We start from the raw sequence: 25,177 nt of genomic DNA, 5'->3' as shown, positions 1-25,177 counted from the left end.
GCTCTCTCTGTCGCACTCTCTTCTTTGCTCTCTCTGTCGCACTCTCTTCTTCGCGCTCTCTGTCGCACTCTCTCTTTGTCGCTCATTCTCTCAGTGTGTGTGTCTCTCATTCTCTCTCTCTGTGTGTCTCTCTTTCTCTGTGTGTGTGTGTGTCTCTCTCTGTGTGTGTGTGTGGGTGTGCCGCTCTGTGTGTGTGTCTGTCTGTCTGTCTGTCTCTCTCTGTGAAGCGCTGACGTCCAGACACTGGTTAAGGGGTTCAGGAAACTAGTCATTCACATCTGGCTTTTATTTCTAGATCCGACATTTACTTACACACACACACACACACACACACACACACACACACACACACACACACACACACACACACGTAACAAGGACTAATTGTAGTATAATGTAATACAATAAATACATTGGTCAAAAACGAATTTTCTGACTAGGAATTTATTAAATGTATTTTATTTATATATTTTATTTTAAAGCGGGGTTGGGGGGCGGGACTAGGGGCGGGACTAGGTGGCAAGTAGATTGTTTGGTTGGGTTAGTAGATTTTTGGGTGATTTGTCGAACACTGTATATATATATATATATATATATATATATATATATATATATATATATATATTAGAGAGAAAAAGCGCCCGATCCTTGTGTAAAATCAGATAAACAATTTAATAAATCATGGACAAGACAAATGCACACTTACAATTTGTCTATTAAAATAAGGCATATTTTGGGACCAGCCCATGCACCAACGGAAGACTCCACGGTCACCTCTGCTAAAAGATATCCGGAATGGTTTTGAATCGGGTGTCTGTAAATGCCGCTCACTCCAAGATAGATGTATTCCACTTGTGAAGAGCTTGTTAATAGCGTGCGTCCGCCATTCCTCACTTGCATGCAGTACCGGGACCCGAAAGAACTTCACTCGCGTCTTCACGATCTCACACTGGTGCATGAACTGATCAGCCACCGTAGTTTCAATGACACGTCCCTTTGGCTTTTATTCACACACACACACACACACACACACACACACACACACACACACACACACACACACACACACACACACACACACACACACACACACACACACACACACACACACACACACGACTAATTGTAGTATAATGTAATATAATAAATACATTTATGTCAAAAACGAATGTTGTTCTGACTAGGAATTTATTAAATGTATTTTATTTATATATTTTATTTTAATTAAAGCGGAGTTGGGGGCGGGACTAGGTGGCGAGTAGATTTTTTGGTTGGGCGAGTAGATTTTTGAGTGATTTGTCGAACACTGTATATATATATATATATATATATATATATATATATTGTGACATAGTCCAAAGATGTTAGGCAGCTTTCTGCCCCATTTTAGAGCAGAAAGTGCAGGAATAGTTAAAAATGATCCGTTCCACAGCTTCCCATTAACTCAGGCAGCTGGATGGAAAATCCAGACCACAGATTACAATGGCTCTAGTTCTCCCTCACCTGCTCTTCTAATCACATGCACAGGTACTTAGAGCAGAGAGGTTTTGCATTTCACTCTCTCTCCTTAGAGCCTGGGGGCTGGGGGTGTAGCTACTCTCCTGCATCCAGTATCGAGGTTGACGGCCTCTCCACGTATGACAGTACCAGAGGATTTGCCTGGACACCACGAACAGATAAGACAAAACAAATGATTACGGCTGTTGCTAAAAGACTGTGCTGTATCTTGTGTCCCTAAATGAGAGAGCATTGTTTTAAGCTGGGGAACCAGTTTAGTTGGCCAGCAGCTGTTAGAGAGACTGATTCTGATGTGTAGTTAGATCCCTGAAAGGGATAGGATTTGCTTATATGATTTTGGTTTTATTTCTTGAAATAACAGTGTGGGAAATATTGTAACACTGAAATGTGTGAACTGCTGAATGAAAGTATCGGAGTACCTCTAACCTACACATGTTAAAGCTGCAGTACCTTAATTGGATGAAAATAAAGCAGGCAGAAGCCTGAGTTAAGCAGCATAATACTTTGCATGATCCTTTTTGTTGTATAATTAACCCTAGAAGACTGCGTCGGGAAGAACCCAGACAGACGTCAGCACTACAAAAGAGGGGCGTTTGTCACAATATATATATATATATATATATATATATATATATATATATATATATATATATATATATAGTTGTTGCTGTTGCTGTTGTTACCTGATTTCTTCAAGTGGATAAGATCTAAGTACAGCGGCTACGATTCCAGAAGGCAAGGGGTTAAAAACATCGCAACAAGGAAACTAGCCCTGCTTCAGGATTTGATTTCGTTAGCCCTGGGGATTCCAAAGCGAACCCATAAAGAACCAGAAAAGACTTTGCACATTCACAGAAGGATTGGGGCTAGCAAATTGTGCCCTTGCAAAAGGACTACATTTTAAAAGACAATCTTCTTGTGCTTTGGCACCTTTCTGGACATTATCCTCTGTTTCTATACCCGTAAGTGTAATTATTAAGTTTATTCTGCAGTTGTCGTGTGTTTGCCTATCAAGGGAATAAATCTCAGTTTATTTTGCTCAACCTGTTCTGCTCAATCAGAATCCACGAAATATAAATGTGTTATTAAGCGCGTCTCCCGTGACAAGCGTTTAAAACTGGTGGTGGTGGTGATTAGCTACTCTTATCTCATTTGAGCACATGTCAGCAATCCAACCTCACACTGATGATACCCATCAAGGTTGAAACATGTCTGTGAGTGGGTTAACTGACTTTGCATCTCCCAAGTCCTGCTTAAAAGCTGTGTTTAAAGCAGCATGCATTGGCTAAGGGTTGCTCATGTAATGTGAGCATGAGATAAAAAGTGGCACTGTGTGCTCATTTGCAGGTCATTTCCCAGAATCCCTTGTTGCAGTGGAAGTGCTGTGTGCTGGGTGATAATGGTGAAAGACAGGGTTGCAGACCTGTCTAAGACATGCAAATGAATATACAGGAATATTTACAGTTGACACACACACACACCGACAAATCAGCCAAAAGTCTACTCGCCGCCTAGTCCCGCCCCCCAACCCCAACCCTGCTTTAAAATAAAATATATAAATAAAAAACATATAATAAATTCCTAGTCAGAACATTTGTTTTTGACATAAATGTATTTATTGTATTACATTATACTACCATTAGTCCTTTGTGTGTGTGTTTGTGTGTGTGTGTGTGTGCGCATGTGTAAATGTCGGATGTAGAAATAAAAGCCAGATGTGAATGACTAGTTTCCTAAACCCCTTAACCAGTGTCTGGACGTCCCCGCTTCACAATATCTAAAGCAGCAATCCCGCCTGGGATCTTACCTGATCCGCAGTCCCTCAATGTCCAGGTACCCTCATTCCCGCAATGTTATACTGTACATTGCAGGGGATGTGTTCCCTACCTGTCTTCTGGGTTAGGGGGGGTTCCGATGTCTTCCGTGTGAAGCTTGAGTCAGATCTGTAAGAAAGCAGTATAGGTTATTTCGGTGTAGTATAGGGCAGTTAAGATATATAGGGTAAATAAGAGATCCAGATGCAGAGTGTGAGACAGACATAGAGTGTGGGTGATAGCGGGGGTGAGAGAGAGGGTGAGAGAGAGAAAGGGTGAGAGAGAGAGAGGGTGAGAGAGTACCCATGGCGGTACTTTTCATTTTCCCGCCCAAACTCCCTAGGCACACCCTCCCTCTGGACTGTCCAATCACAGCTCACCTGCCCAGCACCTACTCCTCAGCCAATCACCTGACACCTAGCTCACATCTGCCTGGTAACACAAGGATCAGTTTCCCGCCAAAAATAAACTAGCCCCAAACAAAGGCTAGAGGTGAATGATGGGCTTTCACAGTCCTGTGCACCCCCCCATAGTCCCATGGCTCCTCCCAGTCCCATACTCCCCCACAGTCCTGTGCCTCCTCCCAATCCCATGACCCCACAGTCCCATGCCACCAACATCCCTACCCCCCCACCCCCCGCAGTCACGTGCCCCTCAGCTAAATGCTTTTCATTCTGGGTTAGTTACAAATCTATATATATGACTGAAAAAATGTTTGTGTGTGTATTGGTGCCCCACAGCTCATTGGCCTGCGGGGTGGGCTGACGTCACGGTCACGCCTACACAGGGCGTGACAGTCACACCACCCACCGCCTCACCCACACTCTCGCCCGCTGCCTCTCTCCACTCCCGCCTGCCGCTGCTTCTCCCCACTCCCGCTGCCTTTCCCGCCCGCCGCTGCTTCTCCCCACTCCCGCCCGCCGGTGCCTCTCCCCACTCCCGCCCGCCGCTGCCTCTCCCCACTCCCACCCGCCGCTGCCTCTCACCACTCCCGACCGTCCGCCGCCTCTCTTCACTCCCGACCGCCCGCCGCCTCTCTACACTCCCGACCGCCGCCTCTCTCCACTACCGCACTTCCACCTGCCGCCTCTCTCCCGACGGCCGGGAGCACTCCCCTTTCACATGCCCCTCTGCCTTTCCCCCTCCCCACACCGCCTTTTACACCCCCCCCCGCCCTGCCTTTTACCCCCCCACCCCGCCCTGCCTTTAACCCCCCACCCCGCCCTGCCTTTTACCCCCCGCCCTGTCTTTTATCGCCCCCACCCTGCCTTTTACCCCCCACCCCCGCCCTGCCTTTTACCCCACACCCTGCCTTTTACCCCCACACCCTGCCTTTTACCCCCACACCCCACCTGCCTTTCGCCTACCCGTCCAGTCACTGCCTCCCACCCACTGCCAACTGCCTCCCTAAGTCACAATGTCACTGCCTCCCACCCACCCAGTCACATATGTCACTGCCTCCCACCCACCCAGTCACAATGTCACTACAAAACCCACAATGTCACTGCCTCACACCCACCTACCCAGTCACAATGTCACTGCCATACCCAGTCACAATGTCACTGCCTCCCACCCACCGTCACAATGTCACTGCCTACCACCCACCTACCCAGTCACGTCACTGCCTCCCACCCATCCAGTCACAATGTCACTGCCCAGTCACAATGTCACTGCCTCCCACCCACCCAGTCACAATGTCACTGCCTCCCACCCAGTCACAATGTCACTGCATCCCACCCAGTCACAATGTCACTGCCTCACACAGCGTACTGAATAACATGCCGATCAGACGCTAGATGCAGATCATAGACGAAGAGGAATTATGGTTGTATGGCTCTGTTTTCTATCTATGTGCAGCTTAGCTATTATTTACTGAGGCACTGGAATCTGTGTATATATATACGTAGAGGGTATTAACCCCTTGCTGGACACACAGTGGATTGGCTGTGTTTCTGAGCCGCAACTAGCGTCTATTTATTATAGCCATCTGGGAAAAATTTAAGATAGGCTTGTGTCTGAAACAGATTATATATATATATATGTTTGTGTTGATAGCGATCTCAATATATTGAGAGGTATTATGAGAGTGAAACAATATTGATACACTCTATGTCATTAAGTAACATTTATCTATAGGATTCATATGTGTATAACATTAACAGCATTACCTGACATACAGCATCCACTGTCGCTGTGATTGTATCAGAGATACACATACACTGTGAACTATTGCAAATTGTAATACCATACACATGAACATTCTGTCTCAGACTGGGAAACCATGTATAACCAAGATTGAGATGTATACCCACTATTAGGGTGTTTCTTTTCCCACACCTCTGCATATACTAGCACCTGTGGCAATTTGGTATCCAGGATTCTTTGGCATAAATACCATTGGAGTAACTAGCACACAGTGTACTAATAATAGAGGCAAGATTTTTAAATATTTTATTAGAGTGTTTTTTGATAGAAGAGTTTAATAAAATTTTATTTTTTTCATTTTTTATTGTACTTACCTCCTTGGTGTCTGCACTACTAATGCAACTTTGGGACACCTACTGTTCAATCACAAGGAATTAATAGGCTGAGTGCAGTATAATGGGAACCCTTTGGTGATCACTCTTTGATCACTTTTTTGACAATATATCCGTCCTTTCTCATTGCACCGCCATCTCAAACATATACTTATGAACATTAAGGTTGAGCAGGGATGACCCCTTTTCCTACCTAATATCAGCTAGTACAAAATAAAGTTTGGTGTGTCCCCTGGACTCTGACCATAGATTTTGGCCTCAGATTCCCATATGAACACCTCCCTTAGCCTGGCAATGTGCTTGTGGGGAGGTAACGCCAGCGCATGTGTAACAGGAATCTCTGCCATAGAGGTGTGCAAGTGTAGCTATCAGTGGGAAAGGTCCCTGTGTGAGGTGGGACCACTTTTTACATCATTACTGCATATATATCGTTTATAAAAGGACACAGCCCCCACAGGTGCATTTTTATGTCTACGTGTAAACTGTGAAATAGATAATCAGCTCTTGCTGTCTCTAGAGATATTAAAGGAACATGACATACAGTATGTAAAGACGGCTGCATTAATGTCCCTCACTGGGGACGTTGGCCTGTGTATTTGTGCGCCACCTCAGTATTAACAGGACATTCTAGAACATTTGGTCGTGGCTGTTTCGCCGCTACTCACCACACCAGCTAGCAACTTCACCACTAAGGTAAGTGCCTAAACCCCTTATAACCAAAGCCCCCTCTAACCCTAAAAACCGCTACCTCAAGCCCTTACCCTAAAACACCCTTTGCTAAGTTTACCCTAAAACCCCTTAAATTAACTCCCTACCCAAAGCAGTAATAAAACTTACATTAGAAGCGGCTGGTGGCGGAGGGTCTGCCTGCGGGCTAACGGCGACGGCCAATTGGTCGCAACAAAACTATTCCGATTCAGAGTTGAGTGAGTCTACTGACCGCTTCAGCATAATGAGGAAAGCACATTTTATTAGAACCAACAACATGGAAAATAAAACATTAAGAACAACATTTTATTTAAATAAAACTACAATAAGAATTATACAAATAACCTGCATTTAAAAAGTTAGAACATTTTTATCCTTTTAAAATGCTCGTTTTAAGCACCATAAACTAGTCACTTTTCATTGTGATTCAGCGTAACACAGATAGACATGTGCACTTATATGTGAGCGTCTTAGTCACTGGTTATCCCTAAGCATGCCTGGCTTTAGAGATAGGTCTCTCCCCTGTGTGTCTCCTCAGGCTGGATAAATCACTAAATCCATTTCCACGTTCCCCACATACATGCAGTCTCTTCCCCGTGTGTGTCCTCCTGTGTCTGATTATACTGGATAAATCACTAAATCGCTTCCCACATTCCCCACATACATGCAGTCTCTCCCCTGTGTGTATCCTCTTGTGTTTGCTCAGGCTGGATAAGTCACTAAATCCCTTTCCACATTCCCCACATACATGTGGTCTCTCTCCTGTATGTGTCCTCTTGTGATTGTTCAGGCTGGATGACATACTAAATCCCTTACCACATTCCCCACATACTGTACATGTGGTCTCTCCCCGGTGTGTGTCCTCGTGTGTGTGTTCAGGTGGGATAACCGACTAAAACCCTTCCCACATTCCCCACATACATGCGGTCTCTCCCCTGTGTGTGTCCTCTTGTGTTTGTTCAGGCTGGATAAGTCACTAAATCCCTTCCCACATTCCCCACATACATGTGGTCTCTCCCCTGTGTGTGTCCTCTTGTGTTTGTTCAGGCTGGATGAGTCACTAAATCCCTTCCCACATTCCCCACATACATACGGTTTCTCCCCTGTATGTGTCCTCTCGTGTGTGTTCAGGTGGGATAACCGACTAAATCCTTTCCCACATTCCCCACATACATGCGGTCTCTCCCCTGTGTGTGTCCTCTCGTGTGTGTTCAGGTGGGATAACCGACTAAATCCCTTCCCACATTCCCCACATACATACGGTCTCTCCCCTGTGTGTGTCCTCTTGTGTGTGTTCAGGCCGGATGACACATTAAATCCCTTCCCACATTCCCCACATACATACGGTCTCTCCCCTGTGTGTGTCCTCTTGTGTGTGTTCAGGCCGGATGACACATTAAATCCCTTCCCACATTCCCCACATACATACGGTCTCTCCCCTGTGTGTGTCCTCTTGTGTTTGGTCAGGCTGGATAAGTCACTAAATCCCTTCCCACATTCTCCACATACATGTGGTCTCTCCCCTGTGTGTGTTCTCTTGTGTGTGTTCAGGCTGGATGACAAATTAAATCCCTTCCCACATTCCCCGCATACATAAGGTCTCTCCCCTGTGTGTGTCCTCTTGTGTGTGTTCAGGCTGGATAAGTCACTAAATCCCTTCTCACATTCGCCACATACATGCGGTCTCTCCCCTGTGTGCGTCCTCTTGTGTGTGTTTAGGCTGGATAACTGACTAAATCCCTTCCCACATTCCCCGCATACATGCGGTCTCTCCCCTGTGTGTGTCCTCTCGTGTATGTTCAGGTTGGATAACCGACTAAATCCCTTCCCACATTCCCCACATACATGCGGTCTCTCCCCTGTGTGTGTCCTCTCGTGTATGTTCAGGCTGGATAAGTCACTAAATCCCTTCCCACATTCCCGACATACATGCGGTCTCTCCCCTGTGTGTGTCATCTCGTGTGTGTTCAGGTGGGATAACCGACTAAATCCCTTCCCACATTCCCCACATACATGCGGTCTCTCCCCTGTGTGTGTCCTCTTGTGTGTGTTTAGGTTGGATAACTGACTAAATCCCTTCCCACATTCCCCACATACATGCGGTCTCTCCCCTGTGTGTGTCATCTTGTGTGTGCTCAGGTGGGATAACACACTAAATCCCTTCCCACATTCCCCACATACATGCGGTCTCTCCCCTGTGTGTGTCCTCTCGTGTGTTTTCAGGTGGGATAAGTCACTAAATCGCTTCGCACATTCCCCACATACATGTGGTCTCTCCCCTGTGTGTGTCTTCTTGTGTGTGGTCAGGCTGGATGGCACATTAAATCCCTTCCCACATTCCCCGCATACATACGGTCTCTCCCCTGTGTGTGTCCTCTTGTGTGTGTTCAGGCTGGATAAGTCACTAAATCCCTTCCCACATTCCCCACATACATGCGGTCTCTCCCCTGTGTGTGTCCTCTCGTGTTTTTTCAGGTGGGATAAGTGACTAAATCGCTTCCCACATTCCCCACATACATGTGGTTTCTCCCCTGTGTGTGTCCTCTTGTGTGTGGTCAGGCTGGATGGCACATTAAATCCCTTCCCACATTCCCCACATACATACGGTCTCTCCCCTGTGTGTGTCCTCTCGTGTGTCTTCAGGTGGGATAACTGAATAAATCCCTTCCCACACTCCCCACATACATGCGGTCTCTCCCCTGTGTGTGTCCTCACGTGTCTGTTCAGGTGGACTAACTGAGTAAATCCCTTCCCACATTCCCCACATACATGCGCTCTCTCCCCTGTGTGTGACCTCTTGTGTTTGTTCAGGTGGGATAACCAACTAAATCCCTTCCCACATTCCCCACATACATGCGGTCTCTCCCCGGTCTGTGTCCCCTCCTGTAGGTTCTGGTCTGATAACAAAGTCAGACTCTTACCACTTTCTCCAAGATCTTTTCCTGTGGCAGCTGCTAATATATATCTTTTGGGATGAGAAGCAGTTACATTGTTTATTAATTGCTTTGACGGGTTGAAAGGTGCATTTTCAGTCATATTTATTGGAATGTTGCAAGATTGTTCTGTCCTCATCTTTTCCATATACTCAGCTGGGTGTTTCAACTTCAGATGTTTGAGGAGGTAATCCTGACTGCTAAAAGCAATCTTGCAGTGTTGGCATGAGTGGATTATTGGTGCTTGTTTTTGTACTAGACAACACAAAAAAGTCACTGTTACACAAACTGTCTTACAAAAGGTCATGCAGGAGAGGTAAGTTGGGATATCACAAAAACTTCAGAATGAAAGTAAAGTGTAGACGTACATTGTAAAAATGTAGGGTTTAGCACAACATGTGCAGCATTAGGGCCGGAGAGTATATGTAGTGGATCATACATTTAAAGTTGATCATAATATTTAACGATTTAAAAGGAAATGTCACTAGCTCCAAAACACCAATTAAAGTGGCAGAAATCTTTTCAAATCCTTTGATAGATAGTAAGTTGATAGTTTCAGTTGTTAAGGTATAATTAAAAACTGTTTGTACAATGAATAGAATACGTGTCATTAGAAGCTCACATATCAGTCACCGGGTGTTCCCGTTACCGCACCATGTACCAGGTCTCTAATAGTTATAGGATGACCAACTTTCTGCTAAATCTCAAGTGTTAAATCAGGAACCAAATGCAGGGCCGTCTTAACAGCAATATAGGCCCCATGGCAAAGCAGTGCACTGGGTCCTGCAAAATTTCTCTCGTGAATGCAGACATGCCAACTCTCCGCTACAAGTCAAATTTTTTCTCCTTCTACCGAGTTAGCGGGAGATTTGAATGTTGAGGCGGGTGATCGGAAAATTAGTGTTAAATTCTGGTTTGTGCATAGGTTGCCAGGTGGCTTGTCCAAAAATACTGGACACAAAAGTGGACCCCCACGCCCTCCGAATACATATAAAAAATACCCCCACGCCCTCCGAATACATATAAAAAATACCCCCACGCCCCCGAATACATATAAAAAACACCCCCATGCCCCCGAATACATATAAAAAATACCCCCACGTCCCTGAATACATATAAAAAATACCCCCACGCCCCCGATTACATATAAAAAATATACCCCCACACCCCCGAATACATATAAAAAATACCCCCACCTCCCCAATACATTTTTAAAAAATCCCCAAGTCCCCAATACATTTAAAAAATACCCCCACCTCCTCAATACATTTTAAAAATACCCCCACATCCCCAATACATTTTAAAAATACCCCCATCTCCCCAATACATATAAAATATACGCCCACCTCTCTCCCCCATCATCACCACAGCTCATCTTGGCCCCCATCATCATCTCTTCAGCTCATCCTGGCCCACCATCCCCCTGGCTTCCTCATCACCTCACCCTGGCTCCCCCATCATCTCACCTCACCCTGGCTCCCATATCATCTCACCTCACCCTGGCACCCCCATCATCTATATGTAGAAGCACATGCACACCGCTGGTAGGTGCTGGAGGGGGGTACTTATCTGCCGGTGCGCTGTATCCAGGGAGGTCCAGACATCCCAGAGGTACTTGAGCAAAGGAATGGAAGCAGGCACACGGTCTTACTAAAGGTGCAGTTTATTGTGCCACCAAAGGTCCAACGTTTCGGCAAATAGATTGCCTTTATCAAGGAGAGGGCTACAGAACATGCTAAACATACCACAATATATACACAAATGGGTACTCACCCCCCCACGATCACTGCTGCCTTGCTCCTGGATGTCAACGCCCCCATCGTGACGTCAGGGCGCCAGCGCGACGCAGCGTGATCACGTCATGCACCACCAAATCAAGTTGAGATCCTGAACACATCACTATATGGCATGGAGTGCGGTGTGTTACTGGGTACAGATCTCCCTTGCTCTGTGTAACCCTATGGTGTTGTTAAGCTATATTCCTCTACTTGCTCGGAGTATATAACCATGCGGTGATGGTGTTGTGCTCTTCCCCGATCTGGTGCAGGTAGGAAAATAGCCGTGATTGGTGAATTAGAGGTAGTTTCCCTCTAAATCTCGCACAGCACAAAGTAAATCTTAGCCGCGTGTAACCAAATGTAGGTATAGTGATGTGTATGCACAAGGTTACAGGCGCTTTTTTTTCCAGCACAGGAGTTTGATACATTCAACATCTTGTGCATACACATCACTATACCTACATTTGGTACATAGCCGGTTATCCGTGATAAGAAAGGTAATAATACCTCACGGCAGCAATACGAATCAATCAACCAGACAGCACTACTAATCAGTAGGCACTTAACACACATCTCTGTGTGGCTGTCGGTACACCCGCCTACATGCGGCTAAGATTTGCTTCGTGCTGTACGAGATTTAGAGGTAACAGGGAAACTACCTCTAAATCACCAATCACGGCTATTTTCCTACCTGCACCAGATCGGAGAAGAGCACAACACCATCACCGCATGGTTATATACTCCGAGCAAGTAGAGGAATATAGCTTAACAACATCATAGGGTTACACAGAGCAAGGGAGATCTGTACCCAGTAAGACACCGCACTCCATGCCATATAGTGATGTGATCAGGATCTCAACTTGATTTGATGGAATACAAGCACACACTACAGTGAAACCCACTTACCTAGACATGCACCATATATCCTATATGGTATATTTAACACCAGTCTGGTAACACATACCCAGCAGGTAGGCAACTATCTAAACCCTCAACCAGAGAGTAGATACCCATCTCTGTAATAGCAGAGCTAGTGGTTAATATCCACTATACTATCACTAGACACATCTACAGTTGACTTTGGCTCCACATTTTAGAAGTAACATGTCTTGCGCTGCCTTTTATGATTATCACCACAATTAGGTGATCTATATATAGACTAATAAAGTTTCTTTTAACTGCTCTTTTGAATTTCATATTGACCACATGGAATGATATATATATATAATTCATTCCCCACAGAGTGCGCCTTTTAGAGGGATTCTTTTGAGTGGACCGTGTCTCTTGTACACAGTCCATCACCCGCTATGGATATAATGGGCAGTACATTGGCCACTATATACATAGGAAAGACAGGGCTGGAGTAGATGATAAAATATTTGCGTTATTTATGCCGTTCATCCCGTTCCAATAAATATTGAAACTTGATGTATGGCATTTTTTACTTGAAAATGAGGTATTATGCCTGTTTTGTATAGAATCTGATGCTTTTACCGGGTGCGATAAAAAGTGCTTTATTTTTGGCGCTGCACCGCTGATTCATTGCACGATAATAATAAGGCACTTTATGGGAGGTAATACAGCATTTTTGGTTACCGCAGCTTGATGTACCCGGCCCTTTGACTGAAGTCAGGTTTAGTGATATTAAGTTCTAGTTGACCCGTAATGGTGTATGCAAATCTATCAATAATTGCAATTTAACTTCAGTAATAAGACAATAGAGATGTAAAAACCACACAACACACATATTCCTGATTACCTAGTCCTGGCGTGTTACTTTTCCACAGCGTACCCCACTTGATACCAAGCTCTTTCCCATATTCATCTCAATACCAGACCAGGAGCTCTGCGTGTGGGGGGAGGTCGGTGCAGGTTCTGTAGTAGATTCCCTGTGGTACTGCAATGCCACAAGGTTCTGTTCTTCCTCGTTTCTCACACAAATTACAAACCTAAAATTGGAACAGTTAGTGAGGTCTCAAAGTAATGTCTATTTTATAAAAGACTAGCTGAGAGACCCGGCGTTGCCCGGGATGTAAATCCGTAATAGGTAGTATTATTTATAAATCGTGGAACAATAGGTGACTATTTGTTGTAAAGGTTGGATAATAATGTTGAAAAGAAAGATGGAATAAAATGTAATACGATGTTGTTTAAAAATGGTTTATTGTAAACACACCACAGTACAATGTATATTTTGGTGACATAACAGCTGTAAAAATGTGAGGCGTGTGTCCTGCTAGGGTGTGAGGCGGCAGGTGGCGCGTGGGTTGTGAGTGCTGTTTGTGAGTGGGGGTCCTGCTAGGGTGTGAGGCGGCAGGTGGCGCGTGGGTTGTGAGTGCTCTCTGTGAGTGGGGGTCCTGCTAGGGTGTGAGGCGGCAGGTGGCGCGTGGGTTGTGAGTGCTCTCTGTGAGTGGGGGTCCTGCTAGGGTGTGAGGTGGTGGGTCAGTGATGTCGGTGCGTAGGGGCGGGAGGCAGCAGGTGTGTGTGGCGGCAGATATGTGTCGAGTGTAGCGGGTGTCTGTTGAGTGCATGCAGCGGCTGTGAGGCGGTGGGTGAAAGGCAGAGGCGGGCGGAGTAAGGGCGGGTGAAAGGCAGAGGCGGGTGGGCGCGAAAGCAGAGGCGGGGAGGCAGGAAGGCGGGCAGGAAGGCGAAGGGTGGTGGGAAGGGGGGAAGGGGGTGGGAGGGGGGGAAGGGGGGAAGGGTGTGGGAGGGGCGGAGGGGGGAGGGAAAGGGGAGGAGGGGGGAGGGAAAGGGGAGGAGGGGGGAGGGAAAGGGGAGGAGGGAAAGGGGAGGAGGGAAAGGGGAGGAGGGGGAGGGAAAGGGAAGGAGGGGGAGGGGAGAAGGGGGGAGGAGTGGGGATTGGAGGAGGGGGGAGGGAAAGGGGAGGAGGGGGTAGGGAAAGGGGAGCGGGGGGGTGGGAAAGGGGAGCGGGGGGGTGGGAAAGGGGAGCGGGGGGGTGGGAAAGGGGAGTGGGGGGTGGGAAAGGGGAGCGGGGGGGAGGGAAAGGGGAGTGGGGGGGGAAGGGGAGCGGGGGGGGGAACGGAGCAGGGGGGGGAAGGGGAGCAGGGGGGGAGAAAGGGGAGCGGGTGGGGAGAAAGGGGAGCGGGGGGGAGTGGGGGGGGGAAAGGGGAGCGGGGGGGGGAAAGCGGGGTGGAGGGGAGTGGGGGGGGTGGAGAGCAGTGGGCATATGTATTGTCATAATTTATGTATGTGCATGTCCCCCCCCCCTCCGTGCGTCCGTCCCCCTGCTGGTTCGGCTGGTGCCCCCCCCCGTGACTCGGCCCCCCCCCTCCCCCCCTCCTCCGGCTGAGTGAGGCGGCAGGCGGCGGCAGGAAGCGCCCTGTGTGGGCCTGAGGCGCGAGGCTGCGCAGAGAGTTACTGGCGCCATAAGCTGAGGCGGGACCCGCTGAGACTTACCTTAGGGGGAGGTAGCGCCGGGGAGGTAAGGGAGCGGCTGGGGTAGGAAAGCCGCGCTTCCCGTCCGGAGCCGGTGCAGGGAGGCGCACGTGATGGGGGGGGGGGGGGGCGGAGTGTGTGTGTGTGTCCCGTCACTCCGCCTCAGGCCAATGAGAGGTGTGCGGGGGCGGCCATGGCCTGAGCCGGAGTGACAGGCCAAAGGTGCTATGCGATTGGCCCTTGGGACGCAGACATACAGTGCTTTCAAAAATATATAGTAGAAGAGCTGAAAGAAGATACAAGTTGTTAATAGTTACATAGTAGATGAGGTTTAAAAAAGACATACGTCCATCAAGTTCAACCTATGCTAAATTTAGACAACAGATACTTTATCCCAGTGGTGCGCAAAGTGGGGGGCGCGAGATTACCGGTGGGGGCGCGGGGTTTACAGAGGCCCTGCGCGCTTCCTGAAGGCACATAAATTAAGTGCCGGGGGAGCTGCAGGGCCTCTGTAAACCTACTTACCTTGATTCAGCCAGCATCTGCAGAAGCGTTGCCAACGCAACGGGGTCATGTGACGTCATGTTGCTATGGCAACGTGACATCATGACGTCCAGACGCCGGGAATCAAGGTAAGGAGGAGGACGGAGAGGGGTGCGCGGAGAGGACATCCGGCAGGGGGGCACAGGGAAAAAAGTTTGAGCCCCCCTGCTTTATCCTATATCTATACTTACTTATTGATCCAGAGGAAGGCAAACAAAAAACCCCAGTGACATACCATCCAATGATATCTTATAAGGGAAAAAATAAATTCCTTCCTGACTCCAAGAATTGGCAATCGTATTACTCCCTGGATCAGCATCCTTCCCATGTTTCAGTCCCCATGGGTAATGAATTCCACATTTTAACTGCCCACACTGTAAAGAACCCTTTCCTTTGTTTCTGGTGAAATCAACCTCAAGGGATGACCTAGAGTCCTCTGTACTGTCCTTGGGATGAATAGTTCTTTTGAAAGCTCCTTGTATTGTCCCCGAATAAATTTGTATATAGTTATAATATCCCCTCTTAGATGCCTCTTTTATAATGTAAATAGATCTAATTTAGCTAGCCTCTCCTCATAAGTTAGATGTCCATCCCCTTTATTAATTTGGTGGCTCTTCTCTGCACTCTCTCTAGTTCCATAATGTATTTTCTAAGGATTGGTGCCCAACACTGTACTCCATATTCAAGGTGTGGTCTTACTAATGCTTTATAAAGGGGCATCATTATGTTTACTTCCCTTCCATCCATTACCCGTCTAATGCAAGATAAGATGTGGTTTGCTTTTCCAGCTACTGCATGACTTTGGGCACTATTGCTAAGCCTGTTGTCTACAAGCACTCCTAAATCCTTCTCCATCAAGAATTCCCCATATTTATCCCCATTTATTTTTGCAAGTCGCCTGTTTATTCTTGCTTCCCAAATGCATAACCTTACATTTATCTGTATTAAACATAATCTGCCATTTACCTGTCCAAGTTTCCAGTCTCTCCATGTCCTTCTGGAGAGAAATTACATCCTGCTCTGATTCTACAACTTACACAATTTAGTATCAGCAAAGATGGAGACTTTGCTCTTGATGCCAACCTCAATGTCATTACTAAACAAGTTAAAAAGCAGGGGTCCCAGTACCAATCCCTGAGGTACTCCACTTCAATCCAGGTGCATATATTTTTACTGAGTCCAATTTGCTTTATTTTGTACACCAACCTCGTGTGGAACTGTATCAAAAGACTTTGCAAAATCTAAGTAGACCACATCAACTGCATTACCCTGGTCTAAATTTCTACTTACCTCCTCAATGAAACAAATAAGGTTAGTTTGGCATGATCTAGCCTTCATAAATCCATGATGACTATTACTATTAATTTTGTTTTCCATGAGGTATGCCTGAATATTATTCCGTATTAAATCTTTAAGTAGCTTCCCCCCCCCCTCTATTGAAGTCAGGCTTACAGGTCTGTAACTCCACGGGTGTGATCTAGTTCCCTTTTAAAAAAAGGCACCACATCTGCTTTACGCCAATCTGGTGGTACTGAGCCTTGGGAAATGGAGTCCTTGAATATTTTCCCCATTTTTAACACATTTTTTACAGTAAGGTTTTAAGTATCTACTTATACATTTCTAAGTGGAATTCCATTTTAAAGCCTAATTTTTACCTTCAATGGTTTATCCCATCGTCATCTGAGTTTTAATTTCATTATGTATAATAATTAACTTATTGGTGACATGTATAGCTTTTAAATAGAAGCTTTTTAATATAGGTTAATCTATTCAATTATGGTCGGTGTTTCTATATTTATGACAAACACTTTATATCTCATAATTGTTGGATACATTTCTGAGTATTCACTGAATATAATGTTTCCTCTAAAAGATATATACTTATGTATCAACTATGTTTTACTGTTGGTAATCTTACTAATGATTCTGCAAAACAACATTAATGTTATGATGGTATATTTGTGCATTAATTTATATTTATCTTATTACAATTCACCAGTGAGAGCCCACCCTTTGAGTTGTAATTTATTTCAATGTATCTAATTTATATACCAGTATGGGCATCTTATACCTTCAGACCCACTAACACCTATTTATTTGTTTATTTACTCTCAGTGCCCATTGTTTTATCTAAGTTAATCAATCACCTATTTGAACACAGTAAGTGCATTTTAATAACTTAATTAGTTAAACCACTGATAGCAAACCACTCCCTTTGCCCAGGATACCTAATGACACACCTGCTTCAAATAAATATTTAATATATTAATTTATTCAAGCACTGGTTAGCCAATCAGCAGCGTGTGTATATAAGTACCTGGGAGGGGAGTGGTGCAGACCCATCCCTGATGAACTCACATCAAGTGAGAAAACTAGTAGGAGCAGCAAAGAGCCAGTACAGATTTCTGTAATCAAATCCTGACCTGCACCTGTACTCATACTGAGCAGAGAGGCTCAGAGGCGGACAAGTCTGACAAGGGCGGATCATTTCCTGGCCAATCACGCGATACCAGGAAATAACCCAGAGGCAAGCAGCTCACCCAGACACTGGAGGGAAAAGGCACCGACAGAAACGGCATCTGTGGAGAGGCTCAGCAGCAACTGCCTAGCAGCAGAGGTTTTGCAGAACTCAAACGGACACTTGCCCAGCATTGTTGGAGCCATTCAGTAGCCTGGTTGACTCCCTTGGGAAAACTACTGCTCTCATCTGTTCCTGCCGCCAGCGGTCACAGAAGGAGAGTCTCTCAGACTCACCGGTCCGCCAATTATAGTTTTCATTTTCTTACACCCATTAGTCAATCAATTTTAGTTGCTCTCATATTTTTTGTCTACCCTCTATCCCACCATTGTCATAAGTTATTTTGACTCTACTGGGAGGTTTTAATATGCATCATTGTGTTGTGTGTATTTTAATATTCAGTTACTTATAAAGTATTTTTTCATCTATTTCTTGCCGTCACTTTCTTTTTTCCTTGAATATTAAATGTAATGATTTGGCCATTACTGAACTTAACTCCTTGAGAACTCTTGGATGTATGCCATCGGGGCAAGGTGCCTTATTTACTTTAATTTTTTCAAGCCGCCTATGAACTTCCTCAATTAACGAATTGTTCATTAATATGAAGGTTGTGGCTTCCTCCTGCAGCACTACTATTGAAATTGATTCTTTCCTGGTAAACACAGAGGCAAAGAATGTGTTTAATACCTCTGATTTTTCCTTATCTCCAATAATCTGCCTGCCCATCTCACACTGAAAGGGTCCTATATTTTATTTTCTCGTTTTTTTGTTATTAAGGTACTTAAAGAAATTCTTAGGGTTGATCTTACTTTCTATTGCAATTGTTTTTTCATTATTCATTTTTGCTAATTTGATTGTCCTTTTGTAATATTCCTTATAATTCGGATATGCTGCCTCTGTCCCTTCTGACTTTAAGAATCTAAACGCCTGCATCTTTTCTATTTTCTCCCCTACCTGTTTATGTAGCCACATTGGTTTTGACTTATTTTTTTTTTTTTGTACTTATTACCCAAGGGTATACACTGATAAGTGTGCTTTTCTAACAATGTTTTAAAGACTGCCCATTTATCTTCTACATGTTTCCCTGCAAAAACATCATCCCAATGTTTCCAATGGTCCCAGTCCCCCCTCGCTGCACGGCTCACTACGCGCTGTGACGCGTCAGCCGCGAGGGGATGCAAGAAAATTGTGATCCCGAGCGGTGACGCGTCACGTGGTGCGCTGATGAGGTAGGTAGGGTGTGTGTGTGTGTCTGTCTGTCTCAGTGTCAGCGAGTGTGAGGAGGGCATTTGTGGGGGAAGTGGGAGGGAGCTGCTTACCTTCCAGCAGCCCGCAGCAGCTCCCTCCTGTCCTGCAGCCCGGGAGACTGAGCCCGAGCCCGCGGACGGTGGGGGGGGGGGGGGGGGAGTAGCAGGTCCCTCCACTCAAACCACTTCCCCCCTCCCCCTCCCTACAGAAAGCATATTGCGGTCTGTGTATGTCAGCGCGCCGCCTGTCTGCAGTGCGGGCGCTGACTGAGGGTGCGGGGCCTTAGCATAAGCAAGCATGCATGTTTTTTCCAGCCTGTGCCATTATCTTATCTGCACCAATTTGGTTTAGTTTTTAGAAATGTTCTTGTATTATCTGTATTTACTATGGGTGTCTCGCTGTTTGTCAAACTTGCACTTGCCCTCATTCTACCTCCATAACCCCTTGCTATTTCCTCATCTATTATATTTAGTTCGTTATCAGTTTTATTCCCCTCCACCCTCATTTAAAATATCCTCCAGCCATTTTAACATTCGCTCCCCTAGCACAGAAGATCCCTCTTCATTGAGGTGCAATCCGTCCCTAGCAATTGCAAAACCAGCACAACCAACCTCACACTGATGAGACCTACAAGGTCGAGACAGGTGTCTGTGAGTGGTTTTACTGGCTTTGCATCTAATCTCATGCGGTGCTTAAAAGCTGCGTGAACAGCAGAGAATTTGCGTATAAGGGTTCCATGTAAAACTGGATTTCAGGCAAAAGGTGACACTGTGTGCTCATTTGCATGTCATTTCCCAGAATCCCTTGCGGCAGTGGAAGCACGGTATGCTAGGTGATAATGATGAAAGGCTGGGTTGCAGACCTGCCTACAAGATGTGAATGTGCTCACAAGTGATATTCTTTATTGGCTATATGTTAATGGTGGTTTTTTGTTGCGTTTTTCACCCACCATAACTTAAAATGTGTATGAATATATCATGTGGTACGAGAAGAGGCAGATGAATGTTCAGACCACAAAGTTAAAGAACTTAGGTAAGTAGGTATATGATGTAACAATCCTGTGACTACGGAAAGGGTTAATATGAACAAGTGTGGGCTCAACTGATTCTCACCATTCCCACCACCAATGTGAAGTCCAGAGTAGTATTGGATTGCAGATCCCCATCAGCTACCAATACAGATCCCCATCAGCTAAGTCTCCAAACTACAGCACAGGGAGACAATGTGCATGCTGATCCAGGAGAACATGCAGGTAACTCACTGATGTGTTGGCAATTAAGGGAGGGAGGGGTGTAGCTGTCCCGATGCCCGTCCACATACTCGCACTGCGCCGGCACTACTCGATGTAACAAATGTCCAGGAATCCCGCGATCCCTGAGCTGATTGCCAAAATCACAGAGTCCGGTCACCTCACGAATCCTTAGCTGGATACACTGTGCTGTAACACGGAACCTTTGGAGCTCTTAGCCTTCTGCGCCTTCAATGGGGAGTCCTCTCACACAACTGATCGGCACTAACGTGGTGACATGTGCCCTACGCGTTACGTCAGCTGATGCACTGACTTCATCAGTGACGTCAGTACCCGGAAGTAGTGCTGACCGCAAAGTCAGCTCCGTCGATTCGGATAGATGTTAGTACGGCAAACAGTCCCAATAGCCTTGAATAAGGCATTGCAGAGAATGATAGGCAATAAAAAGTCCGTAAAGCAGATTAATTAGGAGAGATCTTGCAAGAGACCCTCACCCTACGCGTCTCGTCTAGAAAAGACTTAATCTGGGGTATGGTTGCAGTTAAAGATAGGATTCTATCCTGACATGCCGGATTGTAACTGCTACATTGTAAGTAGCCTCTTTACTTGCGTATCTATTTGAATAGAAGCATACTTCCCTATATTGGCATCCTTCTCATTTATAGGTCTTACCTCGACCAGGAACAAACTTATGGACTTTCCCCGTCTCTATATCCATACAGGTGTAATTTAACCATTCACTTGTGTGTCACTGATTTGCGCCTTTTGTTTTTCTCTATATTATTTGGTGTTGTGAATATTCATTACATTGTGGCAGTATTCATTGACACTATTCTAACTTTAGTTTACATTGCTATATATATATATATATATATATATATATATATATATATATATATATATATATATATATATATATATATATATAGCAAACGACAGGGGGTGCCCAGTGCTACATCCAAATGACAAAACATACATGGTAATAAATACAAGAAATAATGCTTCAGTACTAATAATAATGCTAATAATAATAAAATATGTTTTTTTAGTTAGATATTTTGGCCAAAGCATCATAAGCCTGCACACCAAATCGTCAGCGTAAACCAGAAGTGGGATGCTGAACAAGGGGGACGGTGTAAAAGGGACGGAACGGAGCTGCACATTCGACGTGTGGATCCTGTACGGACTGTTACTGTCAGTATGGAGGACGTTGTGAAGGCCCTACTACACAGCACCGCTGTTCAGCAGGAACACACTGGGGCACAACGTGAGACAAACAAGATACTTGCGGCCCAGCTTGACGTTATCGCAGAAACAGATGGGGCTGGTTCAAAGCCTGGCACAGATTACTATGGACTCTACCAGTGCAGTCAAGGTGCGGCCCATGCAGGCGAACCTATACCTGCAGAAAATGACGCCGCAAGATGACGTAGAGGGTTACCTCCGGTCCTTTGAGAGAATCACTTCCCGGGAAAGTTGGGCCCGCTCCAAATGGCCTGGAATTATCGCATCCTTTCTACTAGGGAAAGCCAAAAAGCATATTGTGATTATGACCGTCTAAAAAGCGAAATCCTTGCAAGGATTGGAGTGACTCCCGCAGTCTGTGCGCAAATGTTCCATACTTGGAGATACCAGGAACAGATGTCACCCAGACCCCAGTTATGGGATTTGATTCATCTGGCGACCAAGTGGCTAAAACCAGAAGCATATAGCCCAACCCAGAGCCTTGAGATGGTGGTGTTGGACCACTTCATTCGAGCATTACCCCAGGACCTTCGACATTGGGTGGGGCAAGGAGATCCCCTCACTTATGATGCCATGGTAGGCGCAGTGGAACATTTTCTAGCCACCTGTGAACTGTCACGCTCCACGTTCTCTCACACAAACCAAAACCCGCGGCCCAACACGAACAGTAGAAGCCAGCACTGGAACAAAGACCCAAGACTGGCCGCACGGTTTCAGGGAGTGGAAAGAAACCTGGATAAGGACAGAAACGCTAAATCTCTGAAAGAGTTTCAAGAACGAACTGGGACAATTGTTGTTTTGAGTTTGGGGAGGCGAGACATATTAAGGCTCACTAACCTGTGTTGTCTGAACCAATGGAGTAGGCGTATGGCTCTGTGAGGTCAGAGTTCTGTGGAGTGGTATGTGTGACCCGCAGGGGGGAAAAAAATTCCCACAACTTCCTCACCACTGTGATTTTAAATGGTAAACCAATCTCAACCCTGGTAGACTCAGGGAGTGATATTAACTTGGTATCAGGGAAGTTGGTTAAGCCTCTCCAGTTACGCCAGGGTGAGAAGCTGTGGGTATTATGTGTGCATGGGTGTACGCTTCCGTACACCACGACTACGATACAAGTAAAAGTCGAGGGGCAAGTCATCCAAACTAAGGCAGCAATTGTACCAAAGTTACCCTATTCCCTAATTTTAGGCTGTAATTTTCCTGGTTTTGCCACCCTGATCAGAGGACAACTCACCTTAAACAATCCTACTCCGGATGAGGTTTTTCCGTTTACAGACCCTGAATTAGTCTCTGAAGTGTCTAAAACCCCTAAATCAAAACAAGAACGTAGGAAGGACAAAAAAAGAGGTCCGCCCCCATCCCAATTAGCACTGGTTACTACTCCTAACAGAGGATGAGGAGTTGTCAGAGACAGGGCTGGTTGACACTCAGGAGTCAGAGTTACCCATAGTTGTAACAAGTCAAACTCCAGAAGAGGAAGGTTTTGGAAGTTTAAAACTTTCCCCAAGTAATTTTGCTAGGGAACAGAAAAATGGGTTTAGCCAAGCGGTAGAAGTTAATGGGGTCCCAGTAGAAGGAACAACCAAGGACTCCTATCCCTATTTTTGAATTTAAAATGATTTATTGTACCATGTGAGCCAAGAGGAGGGCCAAGAAATAGAAAAATTGCTAGTACCCAGTTCATTTGTAACGAAGGTCCTAGAGCTAGCACACTCACTTATTGGGGGTTCATCTTGGAGTAGAGAAAACACAGAAAAGAATCCTAAAAAGATTTTACTGGCCAGGGATTTATAATGTAGTAAAAAGGTTCTGTGCCTCCTGCCCGAGTGTCAGTTGACAGCCCCATGACAAAGCTTGAGGGCTCCGTTAATTCCTATGCCTATTATTGAGATCCCATTTGAGAGGATTGCTATGGATATAGTGGGTCCCTTGGATAAATCTGCCAAGGGTCATCAATGCATCCTAGATTATGCCACTCGCTATCCAGAGGCGCTGCCTTTACGTAATACTTCCTCCAAAGCCATATCTAAGGAATTGTTACAAGTATTCTCCCGACTCGGGATACCGAAGGAAATTTGACAGATCAGGGCACCCCGTTTACGTCTAAACTTATGCGAGAATTATGCGTAGAGCCAAAAATAAACTCCCTCTGTTTACCATCCGCAAATGAACGGACTGGTAGAGAGATTTAATAAAACTCTTAAGATGATGTTGAGGAAGGTGATTGCTAGTGATTGTTGCCTTATCTCTTGTTTGCTATCGGAGAAGTACCACAGGCCTCTACAGGGTTTTCCCCGTTTAAACTCCTGTATGGGAGACGCCCAAGAGGGATTCTGGATAGCCTCAAAAAAGAGTGGGAGCAACAAGCTGGAAGAATGTCATCCAATTTGTAGAAGATTTAAAAGAACCCATTGCTCATGTTACTCCCATAGTCAGACAACATTTAGAAGAGGTACAGGGGGCCCAACAGAACCTTTACAACAGGCATGCTACGGTTCGCAGCTTCCAACCAAGGGACCGAGTAATGGTGCTTGTTCACACAGCCGAAAGCAAGCTGTTATCACATTGGCAAGATACGCCACGGTAGAAAAAGAATGTTTGGCCGTAAAGTGGGCAACAGACACTATAAAGTATTACCTATTAGGAAGGTCTTTTACCCTCATTACAGACCATGAACCCTTACAGAGGATGCATAGAAACAAGAAAAGAATTCTAGGTTTACCCACTGGTTTCTGTCATTGCAACCCTTCAATTTCACCGTGCAGCATCGGCCAGGCATACTACATAATGCAGATGCACTTTCTAGGGTGTACTGTCTCGGTGCACGGGCCGCTCCATGTGGTAATGTTACGCTGGGGAGGGGGATATGTGACAGAGTCATAGACTCTGTATACATTAGTAGGAGGTAGCAGTATGCCTGCTTTCCAGTATACGAGGAGTTAACCCAACTGATTAAGTAGTCCACAGGCGATCCTAATTAGTAAGCTCATGTGCTTTTAAAAAGAGGAAGATGAAATGCCTCTGGGGTAGCAGTCTCTCTCAGACACAGAGGACAGAGGAGAGCTGACAGACAGACCCTGGCTCCACAGACTTGTGCTGTCCCAATGGAATAAAGCTCCCAGGTAAGGAGCCAAGTGGTATTACCAAATATTGTTGGTCTGGTCTAGCTTAGCTAACCAGCCGGGTAGATAGGCTTAACCTAGTTTAGTTAACTTCCCTAACGGGGATAGGCTTTTGTTTATGTTTTGTTTTACTTAAAGGGACAGAGCACCCATTGTTTTTGTTATATTTTTGGACAAATAAAACCACCACCATATTATTTCACCGGAAGAATTGTGTTGTCTCCTCACTAACCACGGTCATCCTGCCACTAATAAATATATATATCACTGCGCTTCTCCATGTAAGGAGCATGCAGCTGGCGAAAGGATTAGCCATACAAATGTGAAAAACAGAAAGTGAATCCCTGCGCAGGGACCAAAAATTGAAGGGCAATTTTTCTTGTGGGAGGAGTCGGTGTATCACGTGCAGGCATATTAACAAGACGAACACATTTACATCATTTCCAAATGGCACAACATATGAGGTTAATGATCACATCGACTGTTTGAGCTCGTATGTTGTGTACCTTACATCTTGCCAGTGCGGCCTACAATACATTGGCCGTACATCAAGAAGTCAGGGAGCGCA

General features: G+C 45.6%; 1 protein-coding gene across 3 annotated transcripts in view; it reads right to left on the bottom strand.

Annotated features, from left to right (window-relative positions):
- Positions 1 to 3,319: 3,319 nt before the first annotated feature.
- LOC142466835 (uncharacterized) overlaps positions 3,320 to 25,177 on the bottom strand; it is a 36,519-nt gene continuing 14,661 nt past the window's right edge. The window contains exons 2-5 of one of the 3 annotated variants that reach the window (XR_012788240.1): positions 13,048 to 13,237; positions 9,499 to 9,765; positions 6,707 to 6,811; positions 3,320 to 3,461 (exon numbers count right to left, since the gene is read on the bottom strand). Coding sequence is in view for 2 of the 3 variants with exons in the window: in XM_075572335.1 (XP_075428450.1) it covers positions 7,364 to 9,658 (2,295 nt within the window). In the remaining variant the exon portion in view is untranslated. Of the gene's footprint in view, positions 3,462 to 6,706; positions 6,812 to 6,849; positions 9,766 to 13,047; positions 13,948 to 25,177 lie in introns of those variants that run through there. The other 2 variants (XM_075572335.1, XM_075572336.1) reach the window with 2 other exon arrangements.

The sequence above is a fragment of the Ascaphus truei genome, chromosome 15 (assembly GCF_040206685.1).
Source record: "Ascaphus truei isolate aAscTru1 chromosome 15, aAscTru1.hap1, whole genome shotgun sequence".
NCBI lineage: Eukaryota > Metazoa > Chordata > Amphibia > Anura > Ascaphidae > Ascaphus > Ascaphus truei.
Note: the sequence above shows the minus strand (reverse complement) of the source record. Positions and strands in the feature narration are given on the sequence as shown.